We start from the raw sequence: 24,098 nt of genomic DNA on the forward strand, positions 1-24,098 counted from the left end.
AAAATAAAAATAAAAAAGCTGAGCTACACTTTTTAAGTGAAACTTATTAAGTGAAAGTTGCTGCTGCTGCTGCTTTTTTTGTTGGTTTGTTTGTTTTGTTTTGTTTGTTTGTTTGGTCATGGGGCTTGAACTCTGGGCCTGGGCACTATCCCCGCGCTCTTTAGCTCAAGGCGAGAGATCTACCACGTGAGCCACAGCACCACTTCTTGTTTTCTGGTGTTTATTGGAGATAAGAGTCTCACGGACTTTCCTGCCTGGGCTGGCTTTGAACCGTGATCCTCAGATCTCAGCCTCCTGAGTAGCTAGGATTACAGGCGTGAGCCACTGGCGTCTGGCTTTCTTCTTCCTTCTCCCCCTCCCCCCTCCTCTTCCTTTTCCTCTTCTTCTTCTTCCTTCTCCTCCTCCTTCCCTCCCTCCTCCTCCTGCTCCTCCTCCTCCTTTTTCTCCTGCTCCTCTTTCTCCTCTTCCTCTTTCCACTCTTTCCTCCTTCCTTTTCCTCTTCCTCTTCTTTTCTTCTTCTTTGGCAGTCCCTGGGCTTGCACTGATGGCCTGGGCACTGTCCTTGAGCAGCTTTTCTTGTTCAGGGCTAATAGTATTCTCCCAGTTGAGCCACTTAGGGCTTTTTCTGCTTACAGACCCAGGGCTTTCACGCATATGTAGGCAAACACTGTACCACTGAGCCACATTCCCAGCCCCAATATTGTCTTCTTAATGTTGACTCTTGGATATTTTATAAGTAGAAACTTGGTAAATGTTTTCAAAATTGGTGAAATTGGAAGACTTGGGCCCTTATGTAACCTGTCCTTTTCCTTACTCAGTGGACTCCAGAAGGAAGACGGTTGGTCACTGGAGCTTCTAGTGGAGAGTTCACCTTGTGGAATGGACTCACTTTCAATTTTGAAACAATATTGCAGGTAACTGTAATCACAAGTTCATCCTATGTTATTTATTTATAGAACCTGAGAAATAATCAGATTTACAGATGTTGTAAAACTTAACTGGAGGGCTCATTGATGTTGAGTTTGTATAGGCTCCTGTAAGCTTTCAATGGTCTTTAGTCAGTTAAAACTTATAAAAGTTTTCTGTTTTCATAGGCTCATGATAGCCCAGTGAGGGCCATGACTTGGTCACATAATGACATGTGGATGTTGACAGCCGACCATGGAGGATATGTGAAATACTGGCAGTCGAATATGAACAACGTCAAGATGTTCCAGGCACATAAGGAGGCGATTAGAGAGGCCAGGTTTATACACAATATACCATTTTCTGTAGTCCCTATTGTCATGGTTAAATTATTCTCTAAGTGTATTCTGGGTGCAGAGATGCATGGGCTCTGTCAGGTTCTGGGAAGCTTTCTGCACCCTATAAACACGGTATTTTTCTTTGTTTGCACACATTCACCATTTTGCTGGCACCTTTCTGAAGTAGTGTGTTCCGGGTATCAGCCTTTGCAATGTGTTAGAGATGTATTGTCTGCCACATTTTGCACTGGTTTTCTCTTTATATTTATGGTTAATAATGTATATACGTTACTCCTTTTTATCTACTGTGTAAGACAAGAATATTTTATTCCAAATAAAGCATTCAGTCTTTAATTATACAACTGAATAAAATCTAAAGCCTACAGAAAACGCTTCAGGATTCACACAAAATACAAGGAAAAAAGGCTTAAGTGAAGACCTGGTTGGCTTGGTTATGCCACGACTTCAAAAAGAAAGTATAGGACCCAAAACCCTCACAGATAACTCCCTGGATGTGGCAAACATTAACGGATTATTGAATGATTGAATGGGTTCTACATGCTTTCCAGCTGTAAGCAGACATTTGTCAAGAAGACGTAGGACTTCTGATTCACGGTTGATAACATCAGATATACACATGTATAATAAGTGGAGTTGAAAATATTTTCAGTGAGTTGTATGTTTTTACATATCAATGAGATACGTATAGTAAACTGCAAGAACAATCCTGAAGAATTGCTACAGCCTCAGAATAAAGCTAAGCAGCATTCTTTAAGGTTGTGCCACCTGTGTGTGGGAGGTTGTCTCTAGAAATACGGTCCACTGCAGTCACTTGTTTCTTCTTTCAAAATCAACAGAAATGGTTGGATATATGTGCTCCGGTTTTATGGACTTGGCCATATTGTCCTGCTCTACCTTTTTTTTTTTTTTTTTCACAGTTGGTCTAACTTAGTCATAGATTCAAAAGTTCAAGGGACTTTTTACAGTTACTTGAGAAACTTGATATTCTTTCACTGTTGGGAAGAAAAAAAAATGGCTCTCACTTTTGTCTTTGAACATAATTCAGAACATCCATGGTTTAGTTTTCCTCCAAAGGTACATTCATGGGATAGCTTCATAGCAGGGAGAAGATGTTTCAACAATACCAACAGCTCTCATTGTTTTACTAGTTTGATTAGAAAAATACTGAAAGGAGCATAGGTAGTATTAGGATTAGTAATACACCAGTACTGAATACTTAATGGTTGAAAACTGAAACAACTACTCTGTGGAAGTCTTCTTTTGATGAGATGCTTATTTTAGCTGACAACAAACATTCTTTTTAAGGGCTTCTTCAACTGGATACTTCCCTCTCCTGTTTATAATGCAGCACAGTGTTTTTATTTTTCCCTGTCTGAGAAGAACAGATAATCTGTTAAATGCTGACTTCTTTCCCCTGCTGTGTGTCTTCATGTAACAGTTTCTCACCCACGGATAATAAATTTGCTACATGCTCTGATGACGGCACTGTTAGAATCTGGGACTTTCTTCGTTGCCATGAGGAAAGAATTCTCCGAGGTATGTGTACTAACAGTACTGATTGGAATATTTAAATAGGAAAGGCATTTGTGGTTAAATCATCAAGATACCACAATACCTGCTTACATCTTCATTCAAGTTTTTTACCTACACACCATTTCAAGGAGACTCTTTAGAGGAACAGACTCTGTAGTTCACAGTCATTTTGTAGAATTTACTACTAATATTATCTTTCAGTTCTTAGCTATAAGTTAAATATAACAGCTCCTTTCCCATTATTTGCTTGTTGTATGAATCTCTTAGGGCTGAATTCCTTCTCCTGTCTTAATCTCAAGATACTTTTCCTGCCAGGAACTGGTGGCTCACGCCTGTAATCCTAGCTACTCAGGATCCAGCCTGGGCAGGAAAAGTCGATGAGACTGATCTCCAATAAACCACCAGAAGTGGAGCTATGGCTCAAAATGGTAGAGTGCTTGCCTTGAGCAAAAGAGCTCAGGGACAGTGCCCTGGCCCTGAGTTCAAGCCCTATAACCTACCAAAAAAAAAAAAAAAAAAAAAAGCAGGGGACGGGGGAATAACAACCATTGCCAATAAATTTGCACTTCATAATTTCATTTAGCTAGTTTACATTCTTTTGGCATTCCTTTTATATACAATACATTAACTGACAAAAAAATAAGGTAATAATAGCTATACTTCCTCAGTGTTATATTTCTAAAAGCAATTTGATTTTCATTGTACCACACTTTTACTATGTGGTTCATACGGAGTTTGAGGATGATTACTTGTTTTATTGATTTCATAATTATAAATAAACCTATGAATTATTAATTATTCCTACCCTACAAAAGAAACTCTTGCAGTATTTTAGGTTATTTGAGTAATTAGAATTTAAAAATAAGGCTATTAAAATATTTACAGCATACTATTTGTGTGAATAGTAGTTAGCAATTTGGGAGTTAGCTATGTGTTGTATATATGCAAATGCAAGCATCACAACAAAAACATTTCCATGCTGCTTTTAAAAATACATTAGGAATATAGTATATTTATAGTGTATATATACTATATACATTAATATAGTATACGTTAGGAATATAGTATTCCTAATGATTTAACTTGGACTATACTGGTTTAATAAACAGAATAGTACTTTGATACCCTTGATTCCAGTATAACACAGATGTGACATACCCTTGATTCCAGTACACCACAGAAATAACATACATTCCTCTGACAACATAAATTCAGGGTGGGAGGGAGAATGGGCACACAGATTCCATATATGAAGAAATTACCAGTCAAGTGGCTAGGGACATGACTCAGTGGTAGAAAACCTGTGTAACATGTGAGATGCCCTGAGTTCAAACCCTAGTACTGAGAAAAAGAAAAAGTGAGAGAAATAAAGTTTGTTACAACTTTTCACATATTATAATTCATATTTCAACTCAGTATCTTTGATCATATTTGCCTGAGCATTCTTTTTGCACATCTTGTTTGGGTTCTTCTGCATTCTTCCAACACTGTGGTTAGCAACAGGAGATAGTTCTTGTCATCCTAATATTGTGTAGCTTCAGAGCAGATGGAGGGATGACCTGGACCAGAAAATTTTATGTGATAACATTCAAAATAGAATTGATTCTTATCCCTTGATTCCTAGCCTAATGCCACATTCATATTTTCTTTGCTCACTAGTAGTAGAAATCTTAGTTGTTAAATAGGAGTAGCATAGACAACAGTTTGTAGGCTTTGAAAATGCTTAGAAATTGAGAGGAGAGGAATGTACATTTAAATTCTAAGGTATCAAGATGACTAATTTCACAGTGGACTGAAATGTGATATAAAACCTCTCAAGTTTGAATTAATAGAAAATTTGTTATAACTTTTCTCAGTCATTTTTTCCAGTGAATGAATTCCATTTTTAGGTATTCAGTTTTGGTAATGAAAATGTTTTTATTTATTTATTTAATTTCTGCTGGTTCTGGGGATGGAATTTAGGGTCAGAGTGCTGTCCCTGAGTGCAAGGCTAGTGCCTTTTGACCCACAGCTCCACTTTTGTTTTTTTGATGGTTTCAAGACTTCCCTGTTTGGACTGGCTTTGAATTACAATCCTTAGTAGCTAGCCTTCTGAGTAGCTAGAATTAGAGTCTGTAAGCCTTCAGTGCCCTGCTGAAAATGTTTTTGTTTTTGGTCAGTTGTGGGGCTTGAATTCAGGGCCTGGTCACTGTCTCAGTTCTTTTGCTCAAGGCTAGCACTCTACCACTTTGAGCCATAGCTCCACTTCTGGATTTCTGGTGGTTTGTTGGAGATGAGAGTCTCATAGACTTTCTGTCTGGCCTGGCTTTGAACCATAATCCTTATATCTCAGCCTCCTGTGTAGCTAGGATAACATGTGTGAGCCATCAGTGCCTTGCGTGAAAATGTTTTAAAACTCCTGAAGTTGAGACTGTATGGGAGATAATAACTAGCAGTTAAGTATTTTCAGATTCCCTATTACAAACTAGGCAATGTGGTTCGAGAAAGTTAACTGGTATCATTTCTAGTTAATTGAGTATTGAGTTTTATTTGTATATGAGAACTCTTCTTTTAGATTTTCAGTTATGCATAAGAATATAATGATTTTGTTCATCTTTGTGCCCATACTAGGAAGGACTTGAAGTCAGAGCCTCTCCCTTTTACGTGGTTATTTTTGAGCATGGCTGGTGTTCTAACACTTGGGCCACATCTTTACTTCTGGCTTCTTTTTGCTAGTTTATTGGAGATGTAAGTCTCTTGGATTTGTCTCCCCAGTCTGAGATCTAAAGAGCTAAAGATCTCAATCTCCTGGGTAGTTGGGATTATAGATGTGAACCACTTTGGTGCCCAGATTCTTTACTTACTTGCATGGTGATACTGGGGATTGAACTTAGTGCCTTGCGTTTGCTAGGCAAGAATTGTATTCCTGAGTTACCCCTACAGCCCTATTTTTTTTGTCAGTCGTGGGGCTTGAACTCTGGGCCTGGGCGCTGTCCCTCAGCTCTTCAGCTCAAGGCGAGTACTCTACCACTTGAGCTATAGCGCCACTTCCAGTTTTCTGGTGGTTTATTGGAGATAGGAGTCTCACGGTCTTTCTTGCCCGGGCTGGCTTTGAACCACGATCCTCAGATCTCAGCCTCCTGAGTAGCTAGGATTACAGGCGTGAGCCACCAGCACCCGGCAAGCCCTAGCTTATTTATATTTGCCTCTTTGCAAAAACTATTCCACTTGCTCTTTATTTTTAATTTTTTTTTTTAGTATTTCAGTGACTATATCGGGTAAAGATGAATATATTAAACAATGCTGTTGTACCATAGAAATAGTCTGACTAAGAGCAAGTGTCATGTGATACATGTTGTTAGATTCCACTTACTGATTTTCTCATTCATTTTTCAATTTAGTTAACTAAATGATTTCTGACTTACAGTCGTGGTTGAGAGTTAGAAGGCTAGTTATCTTGGGCTGTGAAATAGGTCAGGTAAATTAAAAAGGACTCTATACTCGGGAAGAAAATTGGGTCCCAAAGTCAAACAGGAAAATGATGTTCTAACCTCTAAAAAGTCTTTTATTCTAGCTACACTTAGGGCATTACTTGTGTATTACCCACATGGACTATAGTACCCGTAGGCAGATACACTCTTTTTCATTGTTTGTGTTGTACACCAAGTCTTTAGTTTTGGGTTTTAAGTGTTAAGAAGATCCAAGAACATGCTAAGCATTGAGTTTGTGATCATAGTCTTATCTTTTTTTTTTTTTTTTATCACATATGTATCCTTTCTCTAAGAACCAGTTTTCTCATAAAGATTTTCAGTGATAAAAAATTAGTTGTCTTTTTGGCTTTTTGACAGCTCTAATTTTCAGAATGTTTTTTCTTTTATACCAGTAATTTGGTTCCCCACAATTTGTCTTTCCTTTTGGACTATCAAAAAGTAGACAATTAAAAAAATAACCACCAACTGGGCGCTGGTGGCTAACACCTGTAATCCTATCTACTTAAGAGGCTTAGATCTCAGGATCACTGTTCAAAGCCAGCCTTGGACAGAAAAGTTCCTGTGACTCTTTACCATCAGAAAACCAGAAAGTGGCCCTGTGGTTCAAAGTGGTAGAGTCTCACAGACTTACTTCCAGGGCTGGCTTTGAACTGTGATCTTCAGATCTTAGCCTCCTAAGTAGCAAAAGATTACAGGCATGAGCCACTGGCTCCTGGCTTGTGAGTGTAGTTATCTCCAATAAACCACCAGAAAACCGGAAGTGGCGCTGTGGCTCAAGTGATAGAGCATTTGCCTTAAGCTGAAGACCTCTGAGACAGTGCCCAGGCACAGAGTTCAGGCCCTATGACCAACAAAAAAAAACAAAACCAAAAACCAACCACTTCACACCAGCAGCTTTGTTTGTATTATGCTCTCTCCCCTTACTTGTAATCTCTTCTACATGTCAGTTCATTAAGTAGTCAGATGAGTCAGTTATATCTTTTCTGAGTAGTCTTTTAGCTTTAAGTGTTCAATGAGTGATTGGGTGCAGAAATTATTACTCCATATTGGGGCTTTAAATGAGAGCCTCATGCTTGCTAGGTACTCTACCACCTGAGCCACACTCCTAGTCCTTTTGTTTTTGTTACTTTTATATGGGGTCTTGCTCCTCCCCCCTCCCCTCTCTGCTGGCCTAGAATGTGATTTTCCTATTTACATTTCTCACTATTCCATAACAGGCCACGTTCTTTTTATTGATTAAGATGGAGTCTTGAGCTTTTTCTGGCTGGCCTCAAACTGTGATCTTTCTTTTTTTTTTGTCGGTCGTGGGGCTTGAACTCTGGGCTTGGGCACTGTCCCTCAGCTCTTCAGCTCAAGGCGAGCGCTCTGCCACTTGAGCCACAGCGCCACTTCCGGTTTTCTGGTGGTTTATTGGAGATAGGAGTCTCATGGTCTTTCCTGCCCGGACTGGCTTTGAACCGCGATCCTCAGATCTCAGCCTCCTGAGTAGCTAGGATTACACGCGTGAGCCACCAGCGCCCTGCTCAAACTGTGATCTTTCTATCTCTGCCTTCCAAGTAGCTAGGCTTACAGATATGAATCACTGTGTTCAGTGATACTATGACTTTAAGCATAACATTTGCAGTTGCTTTTTAGTGTAATTTAAGAAATTTACGAAGAACTTAAGAAGAGAAGTAGGTAATATTTTCTAAGGTTTTAAAATGGGCATATAAGCTATTTTTAGAAGTTTTGCTATGCAGAAGCATTTGTTAGCTATTCATAGCTTGATAAAAGTAGCATTTGTGAAATAGAATATAGCACAGGATTGAGAGCACCATATTACAAAAGCGTGTGTGTATACACAGTTTTTTTTCCTTTTCCTCTAATATAAAGTAAGTACTTAATTTATGGACTGGGATTAAAATAACATTTTAATAATGCACCAAGGGGATATGAAGCAAAATGCCCCTCTTGGTTACAATTGTTGATGCATTTGACTTCAAGTGAAGTAGCACCATTAAAATCTGTATTTTGTAATAAACAATGAGTATATCTAATGTGCAGGATATGTAGTTTTTAAAAAATAAGGTTCATATAACAATATGCTTCAAGTTTTGTGTGTAAGGTATTTTTCACAAGCTTTTAATATGAAAGTTGCATTAAAAGTACACTTTTATCAAACAGATTGGGAAATGTATCACTTCCTCCTTGTAGGTTGAAACATCTGTCAGAATATGGTTTTAGCTAGGTGGCTGGTGGATCCTAGCTATAATCCTCGCTACTCAGAAAGCTGAAATCTAGGATCAAGGTTAAGCGGTCACCCAGGCATATGAATTTGAGAGGCTCTTAACCTCCAGTTTACCAGCAGTGGGACTGGAGTTATGGCTCAAGTGATAGAGTGCAAGCCCTGAGCAAAAACGCAGTGACTGATTATCTGTGAGTATCAGTGTATGTTAGTATCTTGGTGCATGAAGACACACACACTCTCTCTCTCTCTCTCTCTCTCTCTCTCTCTCTCTCCTTCCTCTCTCTCTCTCTCCTCTCTCTCTGTCCTCTCTCCTCTCTCTCTCCATTCTACCACTTCAGCTGGACCTTCAATTCATTCATGATGAGCCTGCTGGAGATGAAACTCAGATTTGTCTGCACAGAAACCTTTGAACCTTGATCCTCAGCCTTCTGATTAGCTAGGCCACCAACACCTAGTTTAGGAGTATTAAAGTTTCAGTGACAGACATACTTACTTAATAAAATATTTAGTTCAGAATTTCAGTATGCTTCAGCTTTGTTTTACTTTCTTGATTTTAGCAATAATAGTTGATAAATTTCTCTTTTAAGAGTTTATCAGGAATGTTGTAACTTCTTCAGTTAATCTTTTAAGTACCGTTTAAGTAGTTTTACCATTTTACAAGAGTAAAGAAAAGCACCAAAAAGATTAATAAACCTGCCAAAGATCATACAGTCCATAAGGGGTCAGGCTAGGATTTGAACCTAGGCTGGTTGGCTTCAGAATTTATCCTCTCAACTCATGGGTTAAACTTACTAATTTATCCATTTATCTACCAACCTAATTCTTTTCTTTTTTCTATGAGGGTTAGGAATCAGGTCTAGTGCTCGCTTGGCTTTCATTTCTCTATTGCTGCTCTACCACTTAAGCCATATCTTCAATCCATCTTTTTGCTGACTATTTATTGGTGAACATTTAATTAAACATTTGTCAGTTAACAGCTTTTTAGTATTTTTTCCCATAGTAACTTACAGATATTAAGTGAGATGGAACTTAATTTTTTAATCAGTATTCTCTTATTTTTTCCTTCTACTCTTAAAATCTGCCTTTTGTTCTTGACCGAGTTGTAGACGCAGCACTGTGGCTCTGTAGAGCTTACTGAAATGATTGTATTCCCAGTTCAGGATTATAGTAGATAATATGATGATAGAAATTAAAAAATGTGAAATTTAAGAGAGAAATATGATGTCTTATATTTGAATTTTTAATCTGAATTCCAAAATTTATTAGAATGATTTGTTAGAGATCATGTGAAAACCATCCTGAGTTTTACATGATTGGTGTGAACTCAAGGAGGCTTGTCCTCAACTTAGAGATATTAAAGGATATAGAACTTAACTTTTGAAAGGAATTGGTTAAAATGGAGAAAGAATCTGGAAATCAGGAGGAACAGTAAAGAGAAGGTAATTATTCATACTGGTTAAAAGAGAAGAGGCAGAGTAGTTATACATGTTAGTCTTACCTACTTAGGAGAGGTTGAGGCAGGAGGGATCATTTGGGTTCTGGAGCTCTGAGGCCAGCTTTGATTATATATCAAGATTCATTACCAAACTCTATACTTAACCCAATACAAATCCAAATCCTTAAGAGACAGTTGAATCTGCAAGTTAAGCATGTGGACATATTCATTAAGAAGGGAAGTCAGCCTGTCATCAATGGTGCATGCTTGTATTCCTAGCTACTCATGAGGCTGAGATTTGAGGATCTAAGTTGAAAGCCAGCCTGGACAGAAAATTCTGTGAGGCTCTTTATCTCTAATTAAACATCAAAATGCTGGAAGTGGAGATGTGGTAAAGGGCTAGCCTGAGCAAAAATGCTCAGAGAGAGTGCCTAGGCCCTGAGTTCAAACTCCAGAACTGGCACTGGGAGGGAGTAAGATCAGATACAAATCTTAGGAAATGGTGCCAACTTCTGTTTGTTGAGACATTAGATAATATTCATCCAGTTGTTTCAAGTAGTGAAGGCAACCCCAAAATCCTCATCTTAATTAAAATTATACTACATAGTAGTTATGTACTTAAAGTGCACAGTTCGATTTTGTGGTTTCTATGATCTCAGTTTCCTTTGAGTAGAATTGTTTCCGTTCCCTTTTTGATTTGCCTGTATTTTTTTTGGAAGACGGTCTTATTTTCTGATTAACATCACCTGGTAGTTTCCTGCTAGAAAAAGATCACAATGGAAATTAGTATAGTAGGCATGGTAGGTTTGTTCATGCAGTAGGAATTTTGCAGGCAGCCTAGATAACATAGCAAGACTTCACCCTCCCATCTCCCCACCCCCTCACCGAAAAAAAGAAAAGGTCTAGGAAGAGATAATATTGTATATGATTGTAATCACAGATTCTTTTTTTTTATTTAGAGAATACTTTATTAGTTTCTGTAATCACACCCACGTAGATAAGACCTTACATAAATCACAGACTCTTGAACTTGGATGACAGTCATATTTTCGAACACCAGGCTGAGTAGTGCTCTGTGTCCTTATGTATAAAATGGTGATTAGTAATAGCCTCATTAACTTACAAAAATTTAGTTAATTCTGGTGATATACTCACATATTTCTATTTAAGGACTAAAATGATTATCTCAGAAGTATACAGCCATCCCTTCACCTGCTGGTAACTAACTTAGTAGAAGCTCATGTCCTTTATACAAAATGGTGTAGTATTTACATACATATCTACTTTACTCCCTTTGGTGAAGGGGATCAAACTCAGGGCCTTGAATATGCATGTTCTATCATTCACTTCCAGCGTTGCTCTTCCACAAACCTCTCTAGATTACTTGTGTTTCTTATTTTTTTGTTTTTGGTGCTGAGGTCTCAGCTAGTTGCAGTTGTTATATTGCTCAGGGAATAAAATCAAGCAAAAAGCATATGTGTTTAGTTTATACTCAAATTTTTCCTGAATGTTTTTTGTCTGAAGTTGAAAACTCAGGTTGGAAACCCACAGATACAGATGGTTGACATTTTTTTTATTTTTCCTTAATTGTTGCTGATTGTTATTGTACAATGCAATTCTTATGTATAGATAGTCCATAAATACAAAATTGTCCTGATTTTCTATTTTGAGTGTCAAAATGTCTACAGATTTGTACATAGAATTTACTATTGCACCTTTTAAGCTCACACAAAAGCATTCCTTTTTGTTTTTTGTTTTGTTTTAGCAGTACTAGGTTTTGAATTGTGGAACTCTTGACTAGGTAGGGTGGTTTCTTTGTAACTGTATGATGCCTCTAGCTCTTTTCTGCACTGGTTATTTTAAGATAGGATTTCCTTTCTGCACAGGCAGGCACCTAGACCATAATATCAGTTTCAGGTGTTTCCTAATTGCTGAGATGACAGGTGGGCACCAGCACACCGTGCTTCTGTTGAGGTAACCTTGTGGGCTTGGTTGTCTGAAGATGGTGTGGAACTATGATTCTCGTGATCTTAGTCTCCCTCATAGCCAGGATGACAACTGTACACCACCACACCCAGCTGTGAGGGGTTTTGTGAACTCTTGTTTGGGCTGATTTCAAACCATAATCTTCCCATTCTCAACCTCCTAACTACCTAGGATTATAGGCAATAGTTATCTGCTACTGTTGTTAAGGTCTAATGTTTTTGGGAGGGACACCTGTTCTGGAGTTTGAACTTAGGGCCTGGGCATAGTCCTTGAGCTTATGATCAAAGCAAGTGCTCTACTACTTGAGCCACAGGTGGGCTTTGGTGTTTTTGTTTTTGGTAATTAAATGGAGCTAAGAGTTTCATGGGCTTTCCTGCCTAGGCTGGCTTTGAACCATGATCCTCAGATCTCAGTCTCTTGTGTAGGTAGGATTATAGTCATGAGCCTTAGTTACAGGAGTGAATTTCTAAGCCCATTTCATAACAACAAAAAAGTTAAATTAATAAGTGGTAGCTTTGATAAAATGTCTCTTTATGTAATCTGTTGCAAGTTATGAGTATTGCAGAAGTTGTACTGTGTGTATTTTTAGTTAGAGCAGATAAGGTTTAAATATGCAGATATAAGATTCTTGTAGGCTTCTTGGTAGCTATGTGGCTCCACCTTATTTGATGTGACAGATTGACAACAGACTGGCTGGAATGTATTGTGATGTGTCTCCAGAGTCTTTGGTGTGTTATGTTTAGTTGAGAGCCAAGTTCCTTCCCAGACATTACTTGGTTAATCTTTTCTTTGAACATCTGGTAAGAGGTTTTTTTTTTTGTTTGTTTGTTTTTTGCTTTTGTTTTGCAGGTCCTGGGCACTGTTCCTGAGCCAAGGCTAGCATTCTACTGCTTGAGCCACAGCATCACTTCTGGCTTTTTCTGAGTAGTTTATTGGAGACAGGAGTCTTGTTGACTTTTCTGCCTGGACTGGCTTTGAACTGCAATTCTCATGTCTTGGTCCCCTGAGTAGTTTAGTATTACAGGCATGAGACACTTGTGCCAGGCAAAAGTTTTTTTTTTTTTTTTTAAACTGTTGCTAAGCTGGATGCTGATGGCTCACTCCTGTAATCCTAGCTACCCAGGAGGAAGAGACCTATTAGTATTTGATAGTTCATAAGCATCCCGGGCAGAAAAACCTGCAAAACTTAGTCTCCCTTTAGCCAACAAAGTGCCAGACTGGAGACATGGCTTAAGTGGTAGAGTGCCAGCTGTGAGCAGCAGCAAAGCCATAGGAGAGTGAGAATCCCTGAATTCAAGTTCTGTTACTGGTGGGAGAAAAAGTTCTCTCTGGGAATGGTACAGACCTGTAATCCTAGCACTTGCAGGCTGAGTCAGGATGATTAAGAGTTTGATGCTGGTCTGGGAAGGTGGCTCAGTGGTAGAGTGCTTGCCTTACATGCATGAGGCCTTAGGTTCGATTCCTTAGCACCACATAAACAGAAAAAGCCAGAAGCGATGCTGTGGCTCAGGTGGTAGAGAGCTTGCCTTGAGGGGCAGTGCCCAGGCCCAGATTCAAGCCTCACAACAGACTCCCTCCCCCCCCCAAAAAAAGTTTGCTAATTAGGGAGATCTTGTCTCCAAAAAACTTATTCTCATACACTGAAGTTGGTAATTTGAATCGCATAGTAACACCAGAAGCTGAGTTTAAATCGTATAATAAGTCTCTAATTTTCATGATTAAAAGAAGAAAAGATTGTAATGAAAGTATGAAACACTTTGTATCCAATACCAATAATATGTAGTGAGGAAGACATTTGTCAACAGCTAAATAAACCCTACACGGTCCACTTGCTTTCAAAATGATGTTTTTTTTGAAGACAGTATATTAGATCTTACAACAAGCTCCAAACTTATATCTTCTAGAGCCATGAAAGCAGTAGGAACTTTGGTAGCTGGCATATACTTCCAATGCCTTGGGTTGGGAATGTGTGTCCTTATAAAAGCTGATTGGTGTGTGCGTATGATTGCATGCCCACCCCAGGACTGGGGGCTTGAACTCAGGTCTCAGACACTGTCCCTGAGCTTGTTTATGGCTAGAATTCTACCACTTGAGCCACAGCTCCACTTCCGGCTATTTGCTGGGTAATTGGAGATAATCTGTGGAGCTGGTGTGCCACTGGCTCTTGCCTGTAATCCTAGCTCCTCAGGAGGCTGAAATGTGAGGACTGGTTCAAAGCCAGCCTGGACAAGTAATCCAGTAAGACTTTTTATTTATTTTTTGTTTGTTTGTTTTTGGTTGGTTGCAACTCTGGGCCTGGGTGCTGTCATTCAGCTCTTCAGCTCAAGGCTACCACTCTACCACTTAATCCACAGTACCACTTCTAGTTTTCTGGTGCTTAATTGGAGATAAGAGTCTCATGAACTTTTCTTGCCTGGTTGGCTTTGAGCTTTGGTCCTCAGATGTCAGCTTCCTGAGTAGCTGGGATTACAGGTGTGAGCCACCGGCACCCAGCTCCATGAGACTCATGTCCTGTAAACTACTTCAAAAAAGCCAGAAGGGAAGTTGTGGCTCAAGTGGCATTGAGCAAAACAAAAAAACACAAAAACTCAGGGACAGCATTAAGGGCCTGAGTTTAAGCCATAGGACGAGTATCACCAAAAAATAAAAATTAAAGTCTCATTGATTCTCCTGTCTGGAATGGTTTTGAACCTCAGTCTTTGCCTTCTGAGTAGTTGGGATTGTAGGCATGAGCCACTGGTACTAAGCTTTATACCCTTACAGGAAAAGTAGTTTTAAGAGAGAATAATGTAGTTAGTGAATACCTTAGGGAGGAAGAGAGATGGGGGGAGAGAGAGCTCTCTTTTTGCTACATTAATCCTAGAATTTAGTGTGTTAAGACTATGTGTTTTATTGTTTCATGAGTTCTTCATAGCTGGGTTGAGTCTTGTGTTTCTTAGTTAATACAAAACAGTAAATGTAAAAGAGATTTTAAAAGCTTTTAATAGATATAATCTATCACTTTACAATAAAAGTATAAGCTGGTGCTGGTGGCTCTCACCGTGGTTCTTGCCTGTAATCCTAGTTACACAGTAGGGTGAGCTCTGAGGATCATGGTTTGAAGCCAATCTGGGCAAGAAGGTCTGTGAGACTCTTTACAGCGCCACTTCCGGTTTTCTGGTGGTTTATTGGAGATAGGAGTCTCACGGTCTCTCCTGCCCGGGCTGGCTTTGAACCTCGATCCTCAGATCTCAGCCTCCTGAGTAGCTAGGATTACAGGCGTGAGCCACCAGCGCCCGGCTGGTCTGTGAGACTCTTATCTCCAGTTAATTAGAAAAGGCTGGGAGTGGCATTGAAGCTTAGGTGATGGAGTGCTAACCTTGAGCAAAAGTAGTTCAGGGACAGTGCCTAGGCCCAGAGGTCAGCTCTAGGACCACCTTTCCTGCCCTCCCCCCATATATACATACACACACACAATTTTCAAATTTCTTATGAGTTATCAGATTGTCGGCTGATACAATTTTTTTTCTCTGTGCTGCAGATATATTAGACAAGTCTTCCATCTCAAGTAAAATGAATCACATTTCTACAGTTTCACTTTCTAACTTAGTAACACATGATCATTCATATACTAATAAAATTTGTGTGTTCTGTGTATCAGTTTAAGTGCCAACACCTGGATGTATTTATGAGCATAAGCAATGTAAATGATGAGGAGAGATACTTGTTTTTTAACAGTAAATTATCTTAATTTTACATAATACATATTTTAAAGTAAGTGCAAAAATGTCCCTGGAATATAAAAATGGAAACTTCATGTGTTTATAAATCATTTCTCATGTAAGTGTGGAAAATCTTTAAAATATGGAGGTTTTCAGAATCAAATTGGTTTTCTTTTTTTAAATTTTTTTTCAAATTCTTTGTTGTGATTAACTGATTACATAATTTCCCAAATTTCGCAGTATTGTGGGATAGTGATACTTAATTAAAATCACAAACACATTCTAACTTTCATGGGGCAAATTGTCTATCGTGGTCTATAACATTTATGAGTTCTATGAGCTTTGACAATACAGTTACTTCTTCCACATTGGGTGATATGTACATTTCTTTTGTTTTGTATAGCGTCAGCTGTTCCCTCTTTCCCACTTGTTCCCTCCCTCCTATCGCTGCCATTGAGTTGGTTCTCAAATTGGTTTTCTAATAAGAGTCAAGAAATGTTTCTTCTGTAGCTTCCCCTTCATTGATAAATTGACCCCCCCTTTTTTTTTTGCCAGTCCTGGGGCTTGAACTGAGGGCCTGGATACTGTCCCTGAGCCTCTTTTCCTCAAGGCAAGCCCTCTAGTACTTGAGCCATGGCGACACTTCTGGCTTTTTCTGTTTATGTGGTACTGAGGAATTGAATCCAGAATTTCATGCATGCTAAGCAAGTACTCTACCACTGAGCCATATCCCCAGCCCTTGGAAACCCTTAACAGTGAATTTGTTTGTTAGTATGTGAAAAGTACTTTTTTTTTTTTTTTTTTTTGGTTGGTTATGGGGCCTGAACTCTGGGCCTGGGCGCTCTCCCTCAGCTCTTCAGCTCAAGGCTAGCACTCTACCACTTGAGCCACAGCACCACTTCTGGCTTTTTTCTTTTTGCTTATGTGGTGCTGAGGAATCGAACCCAGGGCTTCACGCATGCAAGGCAAGCGCTCTACCACTGAGCCACCTTCCCAGCCCCCAAAACTACATCTTTTTAAGTCAGGAAAATTTGTTTTGTAACTAAGACTTAAGCATTAATATGTAACCAGACATCCAGGTGGTGTTTGGGTAGTGTTCCTTAAGTAAAAAATTCAACATGCTACCTCCATTGTTTGACATATTATAGATGGATTATAGGCCTCTTCAAGTAGAACACTAATTTTGATGTAGAGAATTTCCCTGTGGAAATAATGTCATTTTTGTCATTGAAATTGGCATAGCTCTGTGTGTGTGTGAGAGAGAGAGAGAGATAGAGAGAGTGAGAAAGAGTAATGGAAGATCTCATTTTTCACAGGCTTCATGAGTTCATATGTTGCTTCCAACTCCTAGGCTCAATGAACCTTAGCTCCCTGAGTAAGAGTTAAGACTGTAGCTAGATATCATGGCACCCAGGTTTGTCAGCTTCTTTTATGTTAGCTCTGAGTGTTTATAAGAACCCTGGGAAATTTTAACAATGCATTTAGATTATAGAAGTATTTATCTTTTTATTTTTTCATTAGAGCAGCCATAATGTTGAAATCCTTGATTTTGAAATAAACTTAAAAAATTGAAACTTTTTTCTCTGCTTTTTGATATCTGGTTTAATGAAACCTTTTGTTGCCCAAATAAGCCTACAATTGAGAGCCTTCTTTTTCTAGCTTGCTTTTGTATCCAACAAGATTAAAACTTTCTTTTTTCAACTCTGGGCCTGGGCGCTGTGCCTCAAGATTAAAACTTTTTAGAACAAGATTCTTCCTAAAAATTTTACACACAAAATATTTGTGACTCCATGCTAGGCACTGGGCTCATGCCTATGATCTTAGTTACTTAGGAGACTGAGATATGAGGATTGAGGTTGGAAGCCAACCTGGGTAGATAAATCTGAGATTTATCTACCATTGACCACCTGGAGTTTTATGGCTCTAGTGGTAGAGTGTCAGCCTGGAGCAAAAGAACTAAGCAGGGATGGGAATGTGGTTTAGTGGTAGAATGCTTGCCTAGCATGTATGAAGCCCTAAGTTTGATTCCTCAGTACCACATAGCCAGAAGTGGCACTATGGCTCAAGTGGTAGAGCACTAGCCTTGAGCAAAAGAAGCTCAGGGACAGTGCCAAGCCTTGAGTTCAAGACCCAGGACTGGCAAAAACAAAGACCAACCACCAAAAAAAACAACTAAGCAAGAGTTACAAGCCCTATGTTGAAGGCCCAGTGCACCCGCTGCCCCTCTCCCCCCCCAAAAAAAGTTGGCTATTCTATACAAAATATTGTCCATTTTGGGTCTCTCCCCTTCAGTCATGGGACTTGAACTCAGGACCTGGACACTGTCCCTGAGCACTTTGCTCAAGGCTGGTGCTCTGCCCCTTTGAGCCACAGCTCCATTCACAGTTTTTGAGTCATTAATTGGAGATAAAAAGTTTAATGGGGACTTTTCTGTCTCAGCTGGCTTTGAACCATAATCCTCAGATCTTAGCCTCCTGAATAACAAGTATTTAGCTTGGTCTAATTTTTTGATTGCAGTTTTGATGAATGAAACCCATAACCTCACCCATGCCAAATAAGCACTAACACACAGGTTTTAAACTCCATAGTTATCATTTCAGATTTTTTTTTTTGTTAGTCATATGACCTGAACTCTGGGCTTGGGCGCTGTCCTTCAGCTCAAGGCTAGTGCTCTACCTGCCACTTGAGCTACAGTGCCACCTCCAGCTTTTTCTGCTTATGTGGTACTGAGGGCTTTATGTGGTACCAGGGTCTCATTCTTGCAAGCAAGCACTCTACCACTGAGCCACCATCCCAGTGTCATTTCAGATTTTTATGCATTTGGTACAGTTCATAAGTTTTCATTGAAAAAGTGTTAGTATATTGTAGAGGTACCACAGATTTCAAGGATAGTAGAAAATTTATTATATAATCCTCTAAATTATGAAGCTAAGTATGGTTTGAGTAAAATACTACTTTGTGATTTTCTTAATGGTCCTAACTATAATCTGTACATTTATATTATGGAGGTCTCTATGTGGTGTATATGTGTGTATGTGTAGTGTGGTATGTTCAGCTTTTAATTCAGTTCCTGGCAAGTCATGCACTTGAGTGAGCTAAACCCCAAGTCCTGTGAAGGTTTGGTACCAGTTTGTGATATCTTTTCAGTTATTAATCAGTACAAGCCTGTTTTTAATATGTTTTATTTTCCTGTGAAAATGGAGGGACAAAGGTAGCGTGGACAACACAGGAACACTTCCTAAAAACAGAACAAAAATCAAGCTGGGTGTAGTGATTGTGCACACCTGTAATCCCAGAGGCTGTAACGACTCAATCCCTGTAATCAAGAGGCCAAGGCAGGAAGGATCAAGAGTGTTTCCAATCTGGGCTATGTAGCAAGACCCAGTCTCGAAAAGAAAAGAAAAAAAAAGAACACAAAATAATAGAGGGAAACTATTAGAAATATTTCTGCCCTTACATTTTAATGAGGGAAGAAGATGGAATAATTATTGTTTATCGTGATTCAGTGATAAGGATAAAGAAAATTTTAAACTCTAGCTCTTCCAGAATTCTCAGTATGGGGCTGGGAAGGTGGCTCAGTGGTAGAGTGCTTGCCTTGCAAGCATGAGGCCCTGGGTTCGATTCCTCAGCACCACATAAGCAGAAAAAGCCGGAAGTGGGGCTGCGGCTCAAGTGGTAGAGTGCTAGCCTTGAGCTGAAGAGCTGAGGGACAGTGCCCAGGCCCAGAGTTCAGGCCCTACAACTGACCAAAAAAACAAAACAAAACAGAATTCTCAGTATATAGTTTCTACTTGTTGCAGTCTTCATTCTTACTCTGTTATGCAAACATGAGCTACCTACTCATCAAAAGTCAGAAGTCTGGCTTTGAATCTTAGCCCTGCCACTGGGCAAGTCTTTTCCAGCTTATATCTCCTTGTTTATAAATTGGACTAATGATACTACCATGCATAGAAGGCACTCCATACAGTCCTGGGTGAAGCAGTCTTCCAGCTTACATCTTTTTGTTTATAAATTAGATTAATGGTACTACCATGCACAGAAGGCACTCCACACAGTCCTGGGTGTGTTACTTAAATCATACATGTCAAAGAATGATACTCAGAGGACTTAACAGGAGCAAAGGAAAGAATATATTGAAGTACATTGTTGGTATGGGTCGATAGATAAATAGTTCCAAGGAGACTCTGTCTTTGAGAAATACCTCAAGCGTTCTGGATGCATAGAGTTCAGTGTTGCACTGTGGTCGCTTCATTCATTTTTATCATAACATTGCCCAACTTTCACTGAACACATACCATTTTTCCACAAAGTAAAAATTTCACTTTATCACTTCAGTGAAGCACATTATGTGCCTTGTTTGGCTTGGGAGGATTGCAGTGACTTTTACCTCATTTTGGGGTACCATTTGTTCTTGGTCAGCATATCTATAAAATCAAGGATAGGGAAACACTTGTGGTAGTTCCCATGATGTACGAATACATTTGACAATGCTGAACTGAAAGCACCTCTCCAGACCAACTGAGCTGTGTAATAACGTGCTGGGAATTGACAACTTTTGGTTTTAGAATTTCTTTTGATATTTTTTAGTTTACTGTTATCTTGAGTGTGCTGGACAAACCTATGTACAATAAAGCTACAAATAAGGTACATTCTAGTTTAATATAGGAACTGATAAGTGGTAAAGGGTTGATTTAAGGGAAGAGATTGTTGCATTAAGTTTGGATACTTAAGGGTACTATTTTTCAGTAGTTAGTCTTAAGTTTGATAAACTTTACTGCTAATGTAAATCACATGTAAATAAATAACATTGCTTTGAAATGGAACTATGATTTAATCTTTTAAACTTACTAGTCCTCGTACCACTCTGAATCTCAGTCTTATTTAAGGACAGTTTCACTCCCAATGTTCATTGTGCATTGTTCTCAAATTTGGCCCACACTGGCCTTGATATCACCATGTAGCCAAGGATGATTTTGAATTGGTGAGGATTCTGCTCCAACCTCATGATGGTTGGGATTACAGGCAGACATTTTCTACCATACCTGACCTTTTCTCTTTCTTTTTTTTGTAAATAATGTAATTTAATTTTCCTGAGAACCACTGCTTGTATTTTTTTTTGAGTTTGAGATAAGTAAACACATCTGCAGAGTTTATCTTATACTGAGTTATTATGTAGATTAAAAAAATTTGTTTTGGTCCATTGTGGGACTTGAATTCAGGGCCTGAGTGCTGTCCCTGAGCTTTTGCTCTACCACATTGAACTATAGCACCACTTCCAGTTTTCTGATGGTTAATTGGAGATAAGAGTCTCATTTTCCAGTCAGGTCTGGCTTCAAACTGTGATTCTCAGATCTGTCTCCTGAGTAGTTAGAATTACAGTGTGAGCTACCAGTGCTTGACTTTATTATATAGATTTATAGTAGGACATTCTTTTCAATGCTACATATTATTGGGTTTGTCGTATCTTGGAAAAAAAAATAAAGTCCCCATCCAATGATGTATACCTTTGTGATATAACATATTTAATAGATATTTTAATTTTTGAGTTGATTAAGATAAAAATTCCATGATGAATATTTGTATAGCCTAAAATTTGGTTGTTGTTTATGTCCTCATTTTGTCTCTTTTTTCACAAGTTTTTGGTTTTTCTGCTTTTATTATTGGTACTCCTTACAGTGTATAGTGAGCCAGGTACCAGTGGCTTGTGCATGTAATCCTAACTAATCAGGATGCTGAGATCTGAGCATTGTGGTTTGAAGCTATCCTAGGCAGGAAAGTCCATGACATTATTTTTTTTTTTTAATTTTTTTTTTTGGGTCCGGTCATGGGGCTGAACTCTGGGCCTGGGCGCTCTCCCTCAGCTCTTCAGCTCAAGGCTAGCACTCTACCACTTGAGCCACAGCACCACTTCCGGCTTTTTTCTTTTTTCTTATGTGGTGCTGAGGAATCGAACCCAGGGCCTCAGGCATGCAAGGCAAGCGCTCTACCACTGAGCCAACTTCCCAGCCCTCCATGACATGCTTATCTCCAATAAACTACAAATAAAGTCAGAAATAGAACTATGTCTCAGTTGGTAGAGAGCTAGCCTTTAGAACAAAAGTTCAAGGACAGCACCCAGATCAAGTACCAGGACTGATCTCCCCTCCCCCCCCAAAAGTACAATGAAATAAAAGTCATTTTTTATTGATAAGCAGATTTGAAATCAGATCCTTGCTCTTGCCAGGCAACTGCTCTACTACCTGAGTCACATTCCCAGTCTTTCTTGCTTATTTAAAACAAAACAAAACAAAAAAAACTTTCTCAAGGATTATAGTAGGGAAAAATAAAAAAAGAAACATTTCCTTCTCTCTATGGAGTGGGAGTTAAAGACTCAAAATGGCAGCATATTGGTGCCATTTCTGTTTCAGAGCTGGAAAATACATGTGGACATTCATGTGTCCAGTGACTCCCATTCCTTAGTATGCTTTGGTCATTTTTCAGACAGATCTTGCTTGCTTTTATGCTGGCCTTGAGCAAAATTATACTATTTATGCTACCCATATTACTTGGATGACAGGAGCATTAGTATTGCCCAACTTTTTTTATTTTTTGGGTTGTGGGACTTGAACTCTGGGCCTGGGTGCTGTCCCTCAGCTCTGCAGCTCAAGGCCAGCGCTCTACCAAGTGAGCCACAGAGCCACTTCCGGCTTTTTTCTTTTTGCTTATGTGGTGCTGAGGAATGGAACCCAGGGCCTCATGCATGCAAGGCAAGTGCTCTACCACTGAGCCATCTTCCCAGCCCATGAAAAGTCATTTTTTTTTAAGACAGTGAAGACAAGAGTCCATTCTGCCGCAGTGCTTTTATTTATTTTCAGTGGGCTAACTGAAGATGAGAAGATGAGAACACAAACTGGTAACTTTGTGGTCCACACATCCCAACATCACACAGATTTTCTAGAGTAGAAGGGCAGTTCTGCTTGTATCTACCTGCTTAACCAGTATTTTCTCTCTGGGAAGCACTGATGAAGTAGCACAGTATAGCTTTCTTTGTGCTTGCCTCACAGAAATAATGCACAGTTTCTGTTTGTACATATACGCTGATGTGTTCTATAGAACACAATAGCCACACCATTGAAGCCTTTTCTCAGTACGTATTGTACAGAAATGTTCCCACTACTTGGTTAAAAAGAATCTACTTAGCCCTTTCCTTGTTTTGGCCTATAATCAGGAAGGTGGGCAGGCAGGCTGTGTAACATTTCTGACCCTTTGGAGTTATTCACTTTCACAACCACCTTCACTAGAACTACCATTTTCCACCAACCACGCTGAAGACCAAAGGAAGCACTAAGATGCAGTCACTCCAGGCAGCAAGTATATTCTCTATTCTATGAATCCAGTGGAAGTAAGAATTGGAAATTGTTGTAAGGTTGATTAAAACTGTGTGCTACCTGGAAGGCTGAGATCTGTGTTGGGGAAATGCAAGGGTGGAAAGGTAAGGAAAAACTGAGTGGGTTGTATGTAGGAGTTATTTTTCTTAAAGATTTTCACCTTTAGCAAAGGTAACAAACATTTATTATAAAATTCAAACAATTATAATTAAAAAGTTAGTCACATTGTCTTTTTCTTAAGTTCACATCCAGAAGTAAACATTACTCTTAATTGTTTCATGTGTGTCTTTCCAGAACTCCTATACATATCGAATTAAAAAATACCTCAGGAAGGGGCTTATAACACATTTGCTTTTCTTACTCTCTGCTTTACCATTTTTCTATGTTATTACAAATTTCTCTGTAACATTCCATAATATATAGCTTCCACAACTTACCCATTCCTCATTGATAGGATTTGCAAAAGGGTTTTATTAAGACAAAGCTGTGTACTTAGCTTCTTTGTTACTTATATTTGTGTCTCTTTGTGTCTATTTTCCTTTAGGATGGATTCCTGCCAATAATCAGTGAATCAAAGGATGTAAACTTCTTAGCTTTTTTTCCCCCCCTATTTTTGTGCCAGTCTTGGGGCTTGACCTCAGGGCATGGGCACTGTTCCTGAGCTGCTTTTTCACAAGGCTAGCACTCTACTACTTGAGCTATAGCGCCACTTCTAGCTTTTTCTGTTTATGTGGTACTAAGGAATGGAACCTATGGCTTCATGCATGCTAGGCAAGCACATTGCCACTAGGCCACCTTCCCTTACTTGTTTTTTCTTTTGATGGCTTTGGGCTCTAGGTTTTCTACCTATAAGGCAGGTGATTTACCACTTGAGCCATAGTCTTGTGTTGTCCTTACTCTTATAGAAGTCATTAAAGATGGAGTTTAGTTATTCCAAAAAATCTCTACCATTTAAATTTTTAACCTTATTTTTAAAGTTTTTATTTTATTTTATTTTATATTTTGTCAGTCATGGGTCTGAACTCTGGGCCTGGGCGCTGTCCCTCAGCTCTTCAGCTCAAGGCTAGCACTCTACCACTTGAGCCACAGCACCACTTCCGGCTTTTTTCTTTTT

General features: G+C 39.1%; 1 protein-coding gene across 3 annotated transcripts in view; it reads left to right on the forward strand.

The window, feature by feature from the left end:
- Positions 1 to 24,098, forward strand: part of Wdr33 (WD repeat domain 33) — a 125,203-nt gene that overhangs the window by 56,278 nt on the left and 44,827 nt on the right. For 2 of the 3 annotated variants that reach the window (XM_013028843.1, XM_013028844.1), the window contains 3 exons: positions 819 to 914; positions 1,095 to 1,246; positions 2,704 to 2,801. In XM_013028843.1, coding sequence (XP_012884297.1) covers positions 819 to 914; positions 1,095 to 1,246; positions 2,704 to 2,801 — 346 coding nt within the window. Of the gene's footprint in view, positions 1 to 818; positions 915 to 1,094; positions 1,604 to 2,703; positions 2,802 to 24,098 lie in introns of those variants that run through there. The other variant, XM_013028845.1, reaches the window with a different exon arrangement.

The sequence above is a fragment of the Dipodomys ordii genome, unplaced genomic scaffold, assembly GCF_000151885.1.
Source record: "Dipodomys ordii isolate 6190 unplaced genomic scaffold, Dord_2.0 Scaffold114, whole genome shotgun sequence".
NCBI classification, from domain to species: Eukaryota; Metazoa; Chordata; class Mammalia; order Rodentia; family Heteromyidae; genus Dipodomys; species Dipodomys ordii.